Genomic DNA, 16,410 nt, shown 5'->3' on the forward strand with positions numbered 1-16,410 from the left:
TAATGTATAGAACAGCCTTTTTTCAACCGGGGTGCCTTGAAGGTTTCTTCAGGGATGCCCTGGCAAAATGCCTAAAAATGTTATAAAAAAAAAAAATTGTATACAAGCCAGCAAGTGGATCAAGCCTGCCTTTTAGTTAAATAAAGCCATGAGTTTTCATTATGCATCATTACAACATTCTACACACTGGCATCCTAACAACCAATAATGACATCAGTTAATAAGGGGGATATATGTTGCCTCCACACCATCCTTGTTTGACCCTCCTGTGCCCCTCTGCTTCTGGGGAGAAATTAGCTGACTGATGGACAGAAATTGAGGGAGAAGAGAAACACTGGAATACTAGTCAGTACCAATGTGCAAAGGTGCATTTGCTTTGGAAGAATAAATCACCTCCAATGATGGGTGCCCTATGTGTGGATGTTGCTACATTATGTAAAGCTAATAGAATATTTTTTTACATTTTAGAATGGGGTGCCTCGAGACGGTCCATAATTGTAAAGGGTGCCTCGACTGGAAAAAGGTTGAGAACACACCAGTATAGATGTGTGCAAGCAAATCAATATTCTGTCACAAACGGTCTGCATATTGTGCAGAAATATTAAGGTAAAGTGAATTCACCTCTTCCTTGGTTGGAGCCTCCTTTCTGCTTTCTTCAATGGCCATCTGGAGTCTGAGGTCATCGCCCCGCCTGATTCTCTCCTCCTAATATGAAAAAAGAACACTGTAAATGAGTCCCTTTGGACAGGGACAGCCACTGCATGAAAAGTGTAATCAATACTACAACCAACTTTGACAATGTGGACAGAGAATACGATATTCCTGAGTGAAGGATGGATACAGCAATCTTGCTAAACTGCATTATTATTTTTTTTTAATTGGAACAGCATCTCTTGTGCGGCCCAAATATTCCATAATTGTATACAAGTTTCTTAAAATTTCTAAAGCTTACACCTAACATTATGAAGGCTTTACTGCTGGAATCACTGCAAGCCTGTTACATCTGCCAACTTAAAATTTACACCGGCACCATGACTGGAACTGCTCATTTTTGCAATCCAAAATTAGGTTAGCTCCGAATTGAGTGGTGCTGGGTTTTTCATAATTAGCACACTTGCAGAGACTTTGATGATAAAAGTTTTCAGCAAAGCTGTGTTTGAAGAATAGTTTCTTTGTTAATGCTATACGGTAGGTCCAAGTCTGACTTGCATTTGCCTTTTAAAAATCTGACAAAGAATCACTAATTAAATCAAATGAATCATGCTTTATACAGATATAGTAAATTGGTAAAAACGTAGCAAGATTGCGGCTTCTCGTGAAAATGTATTGATAACCAAAATAGCTTGGAAAGGATGAAAATAAATTTATATAAACAACAATTCATCCTTTCCAAGCGATTTTGTAAATTATAGTTTCAGACAGAGCGGGAAAGGCCTAGATCCTGTGAGGTTTTACTGAAGTGCAGTAAGTGCCATCGTTGACATTTCCCCTATTGTCCTGTCTCAATAACAAAGTAGGGTATTGCAACTATAAAATGCATTTTCTGCAGAAAATGCGTGGGAATGCTGAATAGCTGAATTGCTAAGCCCACACCAAAGCCATTCACCATAACCACTACACTATCTTTAGGACATACAAGCAGTGTTCCTTCAGTACTTATAAAGCCTCTTTTTGATCATTAAAGGGGTTGTAAAGGTAAAACAATTGTTCCCTAAATAGCTTCCTTTACCTTAGTGCAGTCTTCATTCACTTACCTCATCCTTTGATTTTGCTTTTAAATGTCCTCATCTCTTCTGAGAAATTCTCACTTCCTGTTCTTCTGTCTAACTCCACACAGTAATGCAAGGCTTTCTCCCTGGTGTGTAGAAAGCCTCTTGAGGGGGGAGGGGGTGAGCAGGATGCCCAATAACACACAGCTCTTTTCTCTATTTGCAAAGTAGAGAGTGTCCCGACTTGCTTAGTCGCCCCCTCAAGAGGCTTTCTCCACACCAGGTAAGTGAAGGAGGACTGCACTGAGGTAAAGGAAGCAATTTAGGGGGAAAAATAATACCTTTACAACCCCTTTAATCCCCACACCTAATGAGTGAGAGAACCCTTCAAACAAATCCACAACAGTACATGCTATCGAAACAGCGACTTCACCGTTAGAGACACACGGCCTTTGTGAACGTATTGGTATGAAATTTAATGTTGATAAACTTAAAAATGTGGGCATGTCAGCGATTTTACAAAGAGGTGCTTGGTGCGTTTCACTGGGAAATCTGAAGATTTTTTTTTACGTGACAGTCAATGGAAGAAAATGTGGAACTCTTGTCATTTGGAAGCTCAGCCAGCCAAAAGTAAATGGTGTATCACAATACTGAGCACATTGCCTGAAACCAGACAATACCTACGTTTGATGTATAAATTGTGTATGACAAGTAGATCTTGTGGGCGTGAGAGCAATTTGTTCCCTCTCTATAAAGATAATTTTTTTAAAGCAGTCTGCTCTAGCGATGACATCATCCACTCTAACCAGCCCCATAGAAACACTGTATAAAATCGATAACATTTTCTGAAAAAAAACAAACTGCTTTTTCACAAAAACTGTAAAAAAGATATCAAACTGAAAACTCATAGCTGGATAGCTGAATATTTTGTGAACGTTTGTTTGTTTGGTGTCTGTAGGTGAAAGTATGAAGGAGCTGAAACTTTTTGTAGCGGGAGAATGTTTTAAGAATTTGAAGCATGCTCTCATTGACTTCAATGTTAAAGTAAAAAAAAGTGTCTAAAAGCTTAATACAGGGCTCGACAAATCCCGGTCGCCAGGTCGCCATGGCGACTAGAAATAGGCTCCTGGCGACTTGGCTTGGAAGGGGGGGGCGCCATCTGGTGGTGAGCCGTTGGTATTACAAGTTATTACCACCAGATGTGTAAGCTGGCGCCATCTGGTGGTGGCCGTTGGTATTACAAGTTAAGCATTACAAGTTAAACAGCAATTCTAATGTAATTTTTCACTATTTACACTGCCATCTTCTTCCCTCTAATTAGAACCCCCAAACATTATATATATTTTTTATCCTAACACCCTACAGAATAAAATGGCGATCGTTGCAATACTTTGTCATGCCGTATTTGCGCAGCGGTCTTACAAGCGCACTTTTTTGGGAAAAAATTACACTTTTTTAATTAAAAAATAAGACAACAGTAAAGTTATCCCCATTTTTTTTAATATTATAAAAGATAATGTTACGCCGAGTAAATTGATACCAACATGTCACGCTTCAAAATTACGTCCGCTCGTGGAATGGCGACAAACTTTTACCCTTTAAAATCTCCATAGGCGACGTTTAAAAAATTCTACAGGTTGTAGGTTTTGAGTTACAGAGGAGATCTAGGGCTAGAATCATTGCTCTCGCTCTACCAATCGCGGCGATACCTCACATGTGTGGTTTGAACACCGTTTACATATGCGGGCGCTGCTCACGTATGTGTTCAATTCTGCGCGCAAGCTCGTTGGGACGGGGTGCGTTTTATGGCTTCTAACTTTTTTAGCTGGCTCCTAGATTCCAAGCAAATTTGTCAACCCCTGGCTTAATATTTTAAATAGTATAAATAGTAGAAAAAAAAGTTGAAGTCCCAGCATTAGCTGAAAGAGCTGAACATTTTAAAAGTTAAATGGTCTTAATAGCTGAAAGTATGCAGAAGTTACGCAGAGCCAAAAAAAAAAACGTACGGAATAAAATTAATAAGAATAATAAAACGAACAACAATACTGGGAATGCTATATAGCATTCCCACTAATAACCAGAAATTCTAGCTTCCTCTTGATCACAAAGTTTTCTCATATATTCTTATGGCCAATTAACTAGGGAGCCAGTAAACACTTCCACCAGCTACTAGAAGAAGTTATAAGGTAATACTGTATGCGATTAATTTACTACAAAGGGAACAATGGCCAGGGAATGGAGGAGAAAGGTACAGTAAGCATTAAAGCCTCATAAGGGAAGCATAATATAATATAATATATATATATATATATATATATAAATAACACCACCCACACTTTTAGAGTTCCTCCCCTTCCCAAACGGTCTGTTATTGATTATTAAATAAATTTGAACATGCACATTTGTCATTAATGTTGCACAACCTATTTACTGTAATAAAAATCCAGTGCTTTGGGCTTGGAAGGCCAAGTAATCCATTAAAAGGTAATAATTAACAGTTAAGCATGCCATAAAAGCAGAAGCATTGCGGAAATAACCGTCACATGAATGATCTGTAAATGGTCTGCTGAATATAAACATACCAGAGTGGATGTCAAACTATCACACAAATATGTATGGTAAATCCTTTGTAACCTATGAACCTACAAATATTACACTGTAATTAAAGACTTAAAAAGGACAACCACACATTTTATAAATCAATATTGTGATGAGCCTAGCAGACTTATTAAATTGGCAACATAAATGCTATAACTCGTTTCCACATAAATTAAGATTTTCCACAGTTTAAGTCTCTCCCCCCCCCTACAAAAAAAAGTTTTTTTAACATAACAAAAAAATACAAAGACAAAATGGCAGGTAAGTGAGATGACATGAACAGGTACAGAAGAAATTTCTGTGATCCAGTTTTCAGGGCCATCACCATCAACTTTTGAAGACTCTACCCAGAGTGCCAAATTCAAGGCCAACTTTTGTTCCGCCCAGGAGAATCCACTAGTTTCACCTGAAAAGCACCAATCGCTCGCTGGAATGCTAGCAACTCCCTTTGGTTGGAAGACCATCGGGCTTCTCTTAGGGACCAGGTCCCCTGGGCTACCATGCTTCCCAGATGCTCTTCCCAACCGAAAGGACTGGTATCGGTGGTAAGAACTTTCGTCTGGGGAGTAGTCCACTCTAGGCCTCTGCATATGTTGTGCTGAGCCCACCACCAGAGAGACCTCCGAGGGAACAAGAACGCGAACCTCTGATGTATCTTTTTCAATGTTTATGAGGAACACCTGCAAAGGACATTGGTGGAATGTCACCCAAGGGACTGCGAGAAAAACAGGATGTCATAAGGCACACTACCTGAGAGATCTCTCAGTGGAGACCTTTGGATTGCTCTGCTGCCTTGCTGCTAAGCATTCCATCTTTAGAAAATTTTCCTTTGGCAGAAAAAGCTTTCCCTCCGCCGAGGCGATCTCATACCCTAGGTATGAAACCCCCTCAGGATGGAATTAGGCAGGATTTGGTTGATCAGCCAGCCCAAAAGATCAGAGAAACTCCTGAACTTCTTTCAGTTCTGCTGCCAGTTGGTGATAGAATCTGTCTATTATGCAGATCGTCCAGGTAAGGAACAATTGTGATTGCTTTCAATCACAAAGGGGCAAGGGCTTCTGCCAGAATCTTTGAAAAATTTTCGGCACAGAAGCTAGGCCAAACGGAAGTGCCAGACATTGAAAATGGTGTATTTCTGAGCCCATCTCGACTACCAATCTTAGATATTTCTGACAAGAGTGGTCATAAAAAAAAAATGTTTTGATAGAGCATGTTTCTCACCGAAAAGATTAAATTCCATCTAGAAATGTTTGTATTTGAGAGATTGATTCAAGGGCCGGAGATTGAGAATTCCGCAAAATTTGCCTGATGTTTTTTTTCCACCACAAAAACACGCGAACCTGGATGAGGACTATCTGGTCCAAAAGATCTATCAGGAGACAAAGTGCATTTGCCTTTTCCTGATCTCGGGGGAGGCTTGTCACTAACAGTCTTGTGGGGGGGGGGGGGGGATTGAATCGAACTCTAGCCTGTTACCATTTTGGATCAAGTCCAGAATGTACTTGTTGGAGGAAATTGTCGCCCATTGCAGGAGGAAGCTTCCCAATCTTCCTCCAACTGGGAGACAGGAGTCATTGGGGTTTGTCGGGTTTCTGAGGGGGATTGAATAGCATGCTTTGACAGCTGTACTTTTTCTTCCTCAATCTCCAAGGTGTTGTAAATGGTTTTAGGCAAATCAACATCATCCAGGGTAAAATGTATACCTTGAGCCCCTGGAGGAGTCAACTTTTCCTCCGACATCATCCTCTGAAGCAGCTTAAGGAGGTAGGGGATCTGAATTCCTCCTCAGGATCCTATCTACAATCCTAGGTTCCACAATGTGCATCCCAGCCTTCCGGAGAAAACAAAAACTGAGGTATGGGCCTGGAGGACCACCTTTTATTTGGAATGGGGTATGAGTTTCGCGTCCGAAGGGAGGAGCCCAAGGTCTCAGAGGCTGTCCTGGAAGACTGGGGAGAATTTACCGTAAGAGGCAGAGTCTGTCATTTCTGCACTCTCTCTCGAAAAGCCCCTATAATTGATGTCAAATTTAGAAATAAGGAACTGCACCAAAATCCCCACATATTTTAACAATCCCGGCAGAGGAATGGGGCAGTCCGGAGGAAACCGCCACAGTGTCATCGATGAGAAATAGGGATAACTTTGTCCAGTCAATTTAGAACCCAGAATAGTCTCCAAACTATTTAATCAGCCAGAAGGCCACCGAGAGTGTGAGGGACACGGATCCTGCAGATGCAATAGCATACAAGGAGACACTACCCCACCCGTAGACCAGACAGGTTCCTAAACGCAACCAAAACTGTGGCCACTAACCTCACTGACCATCCTTTGGAAGAACGAGTACACCAAAAGTACTTTCCTGTGTTCTACAAGTATGCATATTCAATGCATATGGGAAAACCTTTCTAACCAAATGGCTAAAAGGTAGGTGAACAAACAGAGGGGAAGTCAATTAGTTAAAACTCAAAACATTAACAAAAACTTGCTTGCTTAGTGGGTATTGTCAGCATCACCCAAGTGTGCAATTCCAGGGATGGTGTATCGCTCTTCCGTTTAGTGTGGTTAAATCTCCTCAGTACGTTCACCAAGCAGCCAACAGGTGGGTCACACTAAGGCATATGTCAAACAAGGCCCGTGTACCAAATCCAGCCCTTCAGGCCTTGTCATGTGGTCCTCGCACCAAGGTTTTGCAGCCAGAACTCCTTTCTGCCACCTGCTACTCTGACCCCCCGCTGTCTCCTGTATACAAGGGAAACCTTTGCTTTAAGCAGCTCCCGGAAATCACAGATCCCTGCATGCACTCATAGTGGGGACAGATCACCAGAATCTGAGGGAGAGAAGAATCTTCCTGCAAGGTGAGGTAGAGCGGCCTACACATGGGAGGTACTGGAGCTAGGCAAGGTAGGAAGTAGAGATGTGAGGAAGCTAAAGGGAGGGCAGTTGGATTGCACACTGCATAGTGTGCCCCTAAACCCTCCACAGCACATCCCTGAACCCTGCATTCTGTACATAGCATAAGCCGGAGCTCTGCACCCAATGCACTCATGACCCTGTATTCTTTATGTAGCGCACCCCAGATATAACCTGGCCTTTGGGGAAAACTAAACTGCGAATACGGCCTGCAATGAAATTGAGTTTGGCGCCCCTGCACCAAGAGAGAGCAGGCAAGAGCAAGTTTCTTCAGGTGCATTAAATTCTAGTACTTAGAGTATACTATAGTACTTCCTATGTACTTGTTGCTCCACATGAGCCTGGATGGTCAGTTATTTAGGTCGTCATAGTTTTGGTTTATTTATGCAAAGAGTTAAGATAGATCATGACAAAATCTCATTTTATTTGTAAAAGAGGTACAGCATATACAGGTATACTGCCGATTTAATAAGTGTGCTAGGCTTATTACAATTATTTTTTTTTAAACAATAAGGTGCGATTGTCCCTTGGTAAACAATAACGTAGCAAAAAGCAGTGTTACCTATGTATCAATAGTAGTTCCCAGCAGTTAGAAATGTCAGGCTGTGTATGTAATTTTACCAAGTGATAAAATAAATTCCATTCTACTGTATATTAAGGGGTATTAATGAGCACCAAAAATACGAGCATTTAAAAAAAAAAAAAAAAAAACCAACACCTTCTTAAAAAGAGCACGGGCTCCAATGGGGATATGATATAATTATAAGGTCCCAGCGGGACCCAACTGTAAATAGGCTACATACACATGAGAAAAGTCTTGGAAACTCATGGAACAGCTTCAAGACTGGAAGTACTTTACAGTTGTGTATGTCAAGTCTACAGATTCGCTGGCAACAAGCGAAAGATTAACCCATTTCGAGCTGTACAGTTAAACTGACAGAATGGTGTAGGATATCAGATGCTAATTACAATCAATCAAAATTTTACCAAAATGTAACAAATTAAACATGTAAAGCGTGTGATCAACTTTAGCAAAATCCTAATTTTAACAGATCTTAAATGGCAAATACCAGTATATCAAGTATTTGAATTTCATAGGGCTATTCACCTTTCTACACTTACCTTTATTTCCATTTTCCGAGATCAAGAAACCCAAGATGTAAAACACATACATTACTTCTTTACATCATAAAAAACATTTTTCAATCATCTTTAGGATTTAAAAAAAAAAAAAATGCCTTCATAGGGAACATATTTAAGGGATACAATCCAATATTGTAGTAGATTCAGAAGATAGAACCTCAACCGAGAACTCTGTACACATTGCATCTGTCACAAAAGCTTTCAGAATAATTAGTACTGAAATCCACACACAAGCGACATGATAAGGTTAGCATGGTTAATTAACACACAAAATACAAAAAGGCACCAGAGATTCCCAATTGCGAGAATGAGCAATGTAGCTAGGGAAAGCACTGGATTGACAAAAGATTAATATTACAGTAAGTCAAAGCAAAACAAATTATATTTAGCATATAGATATTAAGAAAGAAAAAACAGCAAAGTGAGACTGGGGCTTTAGAGATCATAAATAGTTACTTCGCACAAGTTAGACGGATTAGAAAATAGACTTTCTAAAAAGGACCAGTTTCAGCAAGCACTGCATTAGGAAAAAACGTTTTACACACTGTGTCAATTAATAGGGTCTACCCAAAAAGAACTTAAAGCTTTATTCCAACTTGCAGTGCATTTAGGAAGATCGAGTCTTGCCTGTAAGCAAAAGGCAAGACTCGATTCACACTTCAATTGAAAGAGGATAGGTCACAGAAAGAAAAAATAAATAAATAAAAATCAGGGCACCGGTCTTAAAAACCACAATGGAAGGCAACTATTTTCCATCTAACGCAAACCATACACAGTCCAAATCTCAGCCGGCTCAGCAGGAACTGGCCGAGATTCAAACCATATATGGGCAGGCTGAAATGGATTAACAGCCTGGTGGATTTTAGATGTGATTATTGCTAGCAGCCGCTAGCAACAATCACTGAGTTCTCGTGTCAGGGATGGCTTCCCCCCCCCCCCCCCATTTTTGATGAGGGGACCAAGGCAACCCGTGGTTGAAGGAAGGAAAATTTGTTGGCCTTAGAGCATACATACTACTTTCATAGCAGGAACATAAGTGGCAGCTACAGACAGTACCGCTATACACTATATGGCCAAAAGCATGTAGACACCCAATTACCACACCTAGAAAAATTATGTAGGCACCCTTACAAGTTAATGGGTTCAGGCATTTCCAGTAAAGGCTATTGATTGGGAAGAGATTCAAAAAAAAAAAAAAAAAAAAAAAAGGGAAGAGATTCAAAAAAAAAAAAAAAAAAAAAAAAGAAGAAGAAGGCACCCAGCAGCACAAGGGACACAATGTATTGACTAAGTAATGCCCCTTGTGCTATTTAAAAAAATATTTTAAATAAACAGGGTTTAAAAAAAAGAAAAAAAAAAACTTGCCCAACACCAATAGTGGCCCACATTCTCAACAGTCTAATATCGGTCATACGCGTAGCAATACAAAATCAATAATTAGATAAGACAATTGTTTTAATGAAAGTAAATTACGCCCATCAAAAACCAAGCAGCACCTCCTACATAAAGATCATTTTCAATCAAAAAGAAAATTAGGACCTGGTTAAATATCATATTTGACCAAAATTTCTCTTTATTCTTTATTTTTCGTTATTCGTTTTGAGCCAAAGCTTGTTTAAAAGTGATGGTCACCATAAGCTTTTACTCACCAGGATGCTGTATCTGAATACTGGCATTTTTTGCCAAGAGAATGTAAATGGCAGAAACATCTGCTATGGGTTTTCATGGGAGGTGGAGAGGATTTATGCATTACTTTAAGCATCTATAGAAGTGCATGTGCAGCAGTACCTCCCTTGGTGTGGACCAACACTTGAACATATGATCTTTTCTCAAACTCAAATAAAGCTAGCGGTGAGCGAAAGAAGGCAGACAGAGGTTAGTGGGGGTTAATTAGAACCTTAGCGTTTCTCCTGTCTTTTCAAGTACTGGAGGAAAACAGCACAATGGACAGATTGGCGTCAGAGGACTGATTGTTATATTTGCGATTAGAATTATTTTGGTTTTGGTTACAAAAACGCATTAGCTCTACCTTGTCGTGTTCCTCTTTGCTCAAGCTAAGTGCAAGCTGAAGCTGCAATTCTTCGTCGGACACAGGCGGGGGCTGGGAAAGAAAAACAAAATAAAAGCACAAGACACACCAGCATGGTGGGAAAAGAACAAAAAAAAAAAAAAAAACATGGAGGGAAGGGAAAAAAATAGGCAAATAAGGACAGATGAGTTTAAACTTTATACTGCCATATATACCACAGCTTCAGATCTTCTAACTAGAATTAAGACACTGGACACAACATATAAAAACAAAGAAATAATATTGTAAAATTATGTATGGCAGAATTATACGAAATGTTCAACTGGCCATTCAGAATTTTATAGGAAAAGAAACCTAGGTTGAATTTTTTTAAATAATGCCAACCTTTCATGGTATGGCATTTCCAATTTGTTGCCATGGTGGCAACACATGGTAAGCTAAGAGATAGGGAACAACAAGCCATAAATACCTACTAACCTATCAATTTTTGAACAATCTAGGCAGAGTTTGAAAGGCTGAAGCTGGGAATACTGCAGGCCAAAAATCAAAAGAACAAAAACACAATGGTTAAATGTAAATACAGATAGGTAAACCAAACCTCAGCAAAAAAAAAAAAAAAAATGGTACATGCTGGTAACAAGAAGTAAGGGGTAGAAGAAAAAAAAAGTTTATGAACTGAGAAGGGGAAAAGGTAGAATCTCTCTTCTGGTCCAAAACGGGACTATAACCGTCATCTAAATGTAACTGGAATTAAGGGCTCTTTCACACGGAGCGGATCCGTAATTGATCCGCTCCGTGAGCCCGTTTGGCTCAGCAGGGATTCCTCCGTAAATCCCCGCTGAGCTGTCGGCGGACAGGGCGGTCCCCGCACACTGTGCAGAGACCGCCCTGTCTCTCCTCCGCTCTCCCCTATGGGGAATCGGATGAATACGGACCGTGTGTCCGTATTCATCCGATCCGTTCCACCGGACAAAAGAAAAATAGGGTTTCCTTCCGTCCGCAAAAGCGGATCTTTGCGTACGCGGATGGTTGTGGACGTTAGCGGATGCATCATCCGCAATCCTATAGGGATACATTACAAGTCCGTAAACGGACTTGTAATAAACGGACCGTTTGTCCGTATGTGTGAAAGGGCCCTAAAGCTAAAATTCCAGTCATAACTTTAGTCTTGCAGTTATAAAGGGCTCTGCTCCTCAAATGAAATTGATCAGATTTTTCTGCACACTGAGCTTTTCAAGCTTCAGCAATTCTGATAGAGCCCACCTCATTCCCTGTCTGGAGGTTGTCCCATCACAACCAAAACCCCCCCCCCTTTTTTTTTTTTTTTTTTATAGTATTACCATGTTTATGAAATGGGGTGTACAAGGGAAGTCAAAATATAAGCAGTTTAAACCTCAGCTTTAATTACTACAGATATGGAGGTCTGCAGGAAAGTGAAGTGGTTCCTCGGGATGGCCCAAGAATCTGACCTTTAAATTTGAGCATAATAAAAAATGCAAGTTTAACAAAAGCAATGGCGAGAAATACCTGCAAAGTGATCCTGTAAAAGAAACAATTTTGAGAATTTCAAAAGAGTAATAGACACCACTTCACAAAACTGAAAGCATATCTCAAACTGTAAAAATGCTAGCCCATTTCACAAGTCATCCAAACTAATGGAAGTTCTACCAAATGTGTGACCAGGAGTTAAAGATCCTCCAGAGGGATCTACAAAGGGATAGCAGAGTAAAACAAAAAAGGAGCAAAATGTAAAGCTGGCCACAAACTGAATGATATTGGAATTTATTTGAACTGGCTAGCTTTAGTTTCAAATTGATCATCAACCATCAATCTCACTACTTTGACCAGACACGTTGGGACTAACAGCTGGCTTCTTAGAGCTGTGTACTTGAGGAAGAAAAACCTGCAAGAATTCCTGGATCTGTCCTGACTATTACAGTATTAAGAACACACAGAATGAAACCAAAAGAAACCATGGAATGGACTGAACAGCGTTTAAGCTGAACTTTTAGCATATGTAAAAAAAAATAATGCAGGTCTTTATTCAATTTTTTTTCTAGTTTTAGTATCTGAATAGCATTTGATAGCAGCCTATACTGTATACAGGAGCACTTAGATCAGGATAGGGAGCAGGACTGGGAGCCAAGAATGTGCTCTGCATGCAAATGTAATTGCAAATACCAAGCTGGCAGGACAGAGCAGAATGAACAGGGCGATTACCTCACGAGTCAGCTTCTGCCCTTTTAATGACCAGTTAGTGGAAGGAGGCCCAACACCAACTAGTTTTATCATTGGGGGGGGTTGTATACTTACGCTTTTTTCAGTTTAGTCCGGTCTTGCAGCTCTGACTCCCCTGTGTCATGGAGCATTCAACAGTTCGGTATTCCAGGAGCCAAGACGTCTTCCATGGCCCAGCCATTGTTGGTGCTCCCTCCTCTCTCCTGCAGCTGCTGTTCACAGACCCAGGGAAGCCAGACTAGCAGGATCACAAGCCCAGACTAGACTAAAAAAAGGGTGGGCAGGATAGGCAGGAGGAGGGGACAGAAGATGGGGGGGGGGAGGGGGAGAGAGGCCTTTAAATAACAAAGTCCCCCAAATGCACATGTGCACCATGCCGTTTGTTAAGGAAAATCAAGGCATTTGGCTCTTTTCCAAGAAAAGGCAAGTAACTTTCATGGAAAACTTGTGCACCAAAGAATTCTTTGGGAACAAGCCTAAAAATGGCTGAGCATTTGTGGCGAGGAAAGTGAATCTTCTGTTGGTTCCATACATTTCAAAGAAGCCAGCAGGATCCCAAGGTCTGTAAAATCCTCCCAAATCTTAGAGATTGGTTCTGGCTGGACTCTGTATTTACCCTTAAAGCCCCTTTAAATCGAATGTTGCATTATGTCAATCCAATAACAAAAAACGTTAAATAAAAATATAAACTATTAAAAAACTTTTAAGGGAAACTATGAGGAAATATTTATAGGAGACGCCATTGCTGACTTGCAGGCTCCAGAGTTGTCATCCCGATTCTGGTTCACTTACCTAAAGACAAAAAGCACACAAGTATGGCAAGCACCAGGGTGAAAACGTTAAAGTCTGCACTTCTATATCAGATCATTAATGGCAATTCCCACAGTCAGCCTCATAGTTCCCCTGTAAAAGGTAACCTGTCATGAGAAAAACATGATAGAGGCTGCCACTTCCTCTACTTGCTTGGTTGTTATGCTGATCCAGCAAGTTCAACACGTGCACTGATAAGGGGGTTACAATTTTTCCTTAAAAGTATTTACCCGTGGTTCGTTGTTTCCAAGTCTGTGACCCTCTGCAATTCTAGTTTGTACGGCTCCTGGATTCTGAAAGTCAAAAACGGCAGCCCACAATTTTTTTTATGTGACAGGTACAATTTAAAGTCATGAGGTAAATACAGGGCTCTTATACCCGACATCCTTCTGAAAATGCTAGCTGACTAACTCATGTACAGACCCCTCTAAAGTTTGAGTGAATGGCCCAGAACAAGACTGCACATGACTTCTAACCATGCCTTTCCTGAATTGCATACTTGCTCTGGGTCAATGGCCCAGAAAACCTGTGGGCCAGGACCCAGGCAATTAATACTTCCAAGAGGTCAGCATTTTCAGCCTCCATGCTCTGTTTATTTTAAAGTACACCAGTCTAAAAGTGAAAGGGGACTTCCACTTCTGGCCTCTTTAAAATACTAGTTTCTCGGTAATCCATAGCTTCAGTACTTTCCGAGTGACAGAGCTGTAACAAGTATGAAGCAAATCGAAACAGAAGTCGTTATCGCCATACTTGAGCCAGGTCAGTGAAAAAGTATTGACACTACTGGATTACTCAAAGCAGCTAGAAAACTAGTATTTTCAAGCGGAGGGTCAGCAATGGCAGCCTTGACATTTTATAACAGGTTTCCCTTAAAATGACCCTCCCAAATAAGCAGCATTGGAAAATTCCCCCACACGTTCAACAAAATGAAGGATGTACATTCAAGCCCTCCCATATTGGAGCCTAAAGCCTGGGCTGATCTTAGTAAAACGGCACAGTTAATAAAACTGTTGCATAAGGTGACAAGGAAAAACAGTTCTTACAAACCCAATAGGAACCTGATCAGTCATTACCTGAAAAGCACTAGAACACAGCTCACAGCATAGGTGGTTGGCATACAAATATCTTTTCAGGCTCTGCTCTCCAGTACCACTTGGAACCCTGGCAGATCAGCTATACAAATGCCATTTCTCAGAATCCCTACTTGTAAAAACACAGCTTCTCACATGGCAATATCAGGCCTACTACTAGGCTTTGTAAAAGCATGGAGCAATGAATTGTAGAGTGAAGAATGTCTAACTTCAAAACTGCACTGCTAGCAGAAGTAGTGCTGGAGGTACAGAGCCTGCAACTTAAGATATACATACTATGTCAGCTATGCATTAGTGTCCACAGGTGTGCGGTAAAGCTCAAACACTGGAAGAACCAAGGACTTTTAATGGAATATACAACAAAACATAAAATATATGTTCACAGAATGTATGGTTACAGTTTGTTAATATCATAAATTAACATAATACAGAAAAAAAAAAAAAAATAGAAAACACATCTTTTGAAAATATAACCTTATTATCGACAAAATATTGGTATAAACACAGTAAGAAAAATAAAAAATAAAGGTATAAAGAGCCCTGGTGAATTTACCTTTGCTCTTACCTGCTCCGCTTCTTCCTTGCTCATGGCCAGAGCTAACTGGAGCTGCAGCTCTTCCTCGCCACTGCTCTGAGGCCATGCCTGCTCTGCTTCTGTTGCTGGGTTCATTGTTGATGCAGAAGATGCTGGAAATGTGCAATAAAAAAGGAAAGTAAAATAGAAAAACATAATAAGGAAACTAGAATTGGCTTTACTTGTAAACACAAGATTAAACATTATAAGCAGACAGTAACAGTAGACTTGGTTTTAGGGATATGTACACACAAAAAAAAAAAAAAAACCAACACACACACTGTATTCTTATAGGCCAATGTGTCACTCAAGATTGTATCCCTTTAGGTCTGGGTTGTCAATGACATGATTCCTGGGGGGGGGGGGGGAGGACATTAAGCCGCCCTGGACTCACAGACTGATGCAGAGGACAGCACCCAAAAGTGGAACTTCCGCTTTAAGCACTCCTCGCCTCCTTACATGCTACATTTGGCATGCAATTTTTTTTTTTTTTGGGGGGGGGGGGGGTCGTGGCCGGGTGCCCAGAGTGTGAATGAAGGCGCAGAGGAGGGGGATTGGAGCAACGCTCAGTGCGGCCGCATCGTGCCCGTGGAACAGGCAAGTGTCCGTTTATTAAAAGTCAGCAGCTATACATTTTGTAGCTGCTGTCTTTTTAAAACATTAAAAGGTTGGAACTCCGCTTTAAGGATTGCCACATTCTGCTGCAGGAAGAGAAGGAAGAAACCCCACAATATCATAAGACCAGGTGGAAGACAGCTTCAATAACTGTTGAAATATACGGCCGCCTGTAGAAGGATGGAACACTGGCAATCAAAATCTGTAGGCCAGCTCAGAATAACCCATCTTGTTTTAAGTGTGCCTAGTCTGTAGCAAGCAGGAAAACAAAAACGTAAAGATCACATCAGTGAGAGGATGCGATCCAAAGTGCCACTTAAAATTCGCCACATGGATCTAGCAATGGAACAATGAAATGCAGGAAGTTCAGGAGGCACCCCATGGTAAAAACAAAAAGCTGCTTAACCTGAACACCAGAGATAGTACAAGCACCAAGACAATGCCAACAGTCAGTTCTAGACCTGGAAAGTGCTCCATGGCTAATATACCAAAATGGGGTCAGGAAAGCTAGGCTAGCCCATAATGTACAGTAAGGTCTGGGTGAAGCTTTTCAAAGCCAGGTTGAGGAAAGCCCGATTTGGAGAGCTGCAATAACAGACCAGCCCAAGCAGTGATGTAGCCAGGAATCTTAACTGAAGAGAAAACAAAAAAAAAAAAACACACACGCTAGTACAAAATAAAATGTTAGCCTAT

At 40.7% G+C, this 16,410-nt stretch overlaps 1 protein-coding gene across 9 annotated transcripts in view; it reads right to left on the reverse strand.

The window, feature by feature from the left end:
- EPN1 (epsin 1) overlaps positions 1-16,410 on the reverse strand; it is a 103,192-nt gene that overhangs the window by 44,106 nt on the left and 42,676 nt on the right. For 3 of the 9 annotated variants that reach the window (XM_040325596.1, XM_040325598.1, XM_040325601.1), the window contains exons 4-7: positions 15,082-15,215; positions 13,668-13,730; positions 10,390-10,461; positions 622-705 (exon numbers count right to left, since the gene is read on the reverse strand). In XM_040325596.1, the coding sequence (XP_040181530.1) occupies positions 622-705; positions 10,390-10,461; positions 13,668-13,730; positions 15,082-15,215 (353 nt within the window). The remainder of the gene's footprint in view (positions 1-621; positions 706-10,389; positions 10,462-13,667; positions 13,731-15,081; positions 15,216-16,410) is intronic. The other 6 variants (XM_040325602.1, XM_040325604.1, XM_040325597.1 and 3 more) reach the window with 5 other exon arrangements.

The sequence above is a fragment of the Rana temporaria genome, chromosome 10 (genome assembly GCF_905171775.1).
Source record: "Rana temporaria chromosome 10, aRanTem1.1, whole genome shotgun sequence".
Classification (NCBI taxonomy): domain Eukaryota; kingdom Metazoa; phylum Chordata; class Amphibia; order Anura; family Ranidae; genus Rana; species Rana temporaria.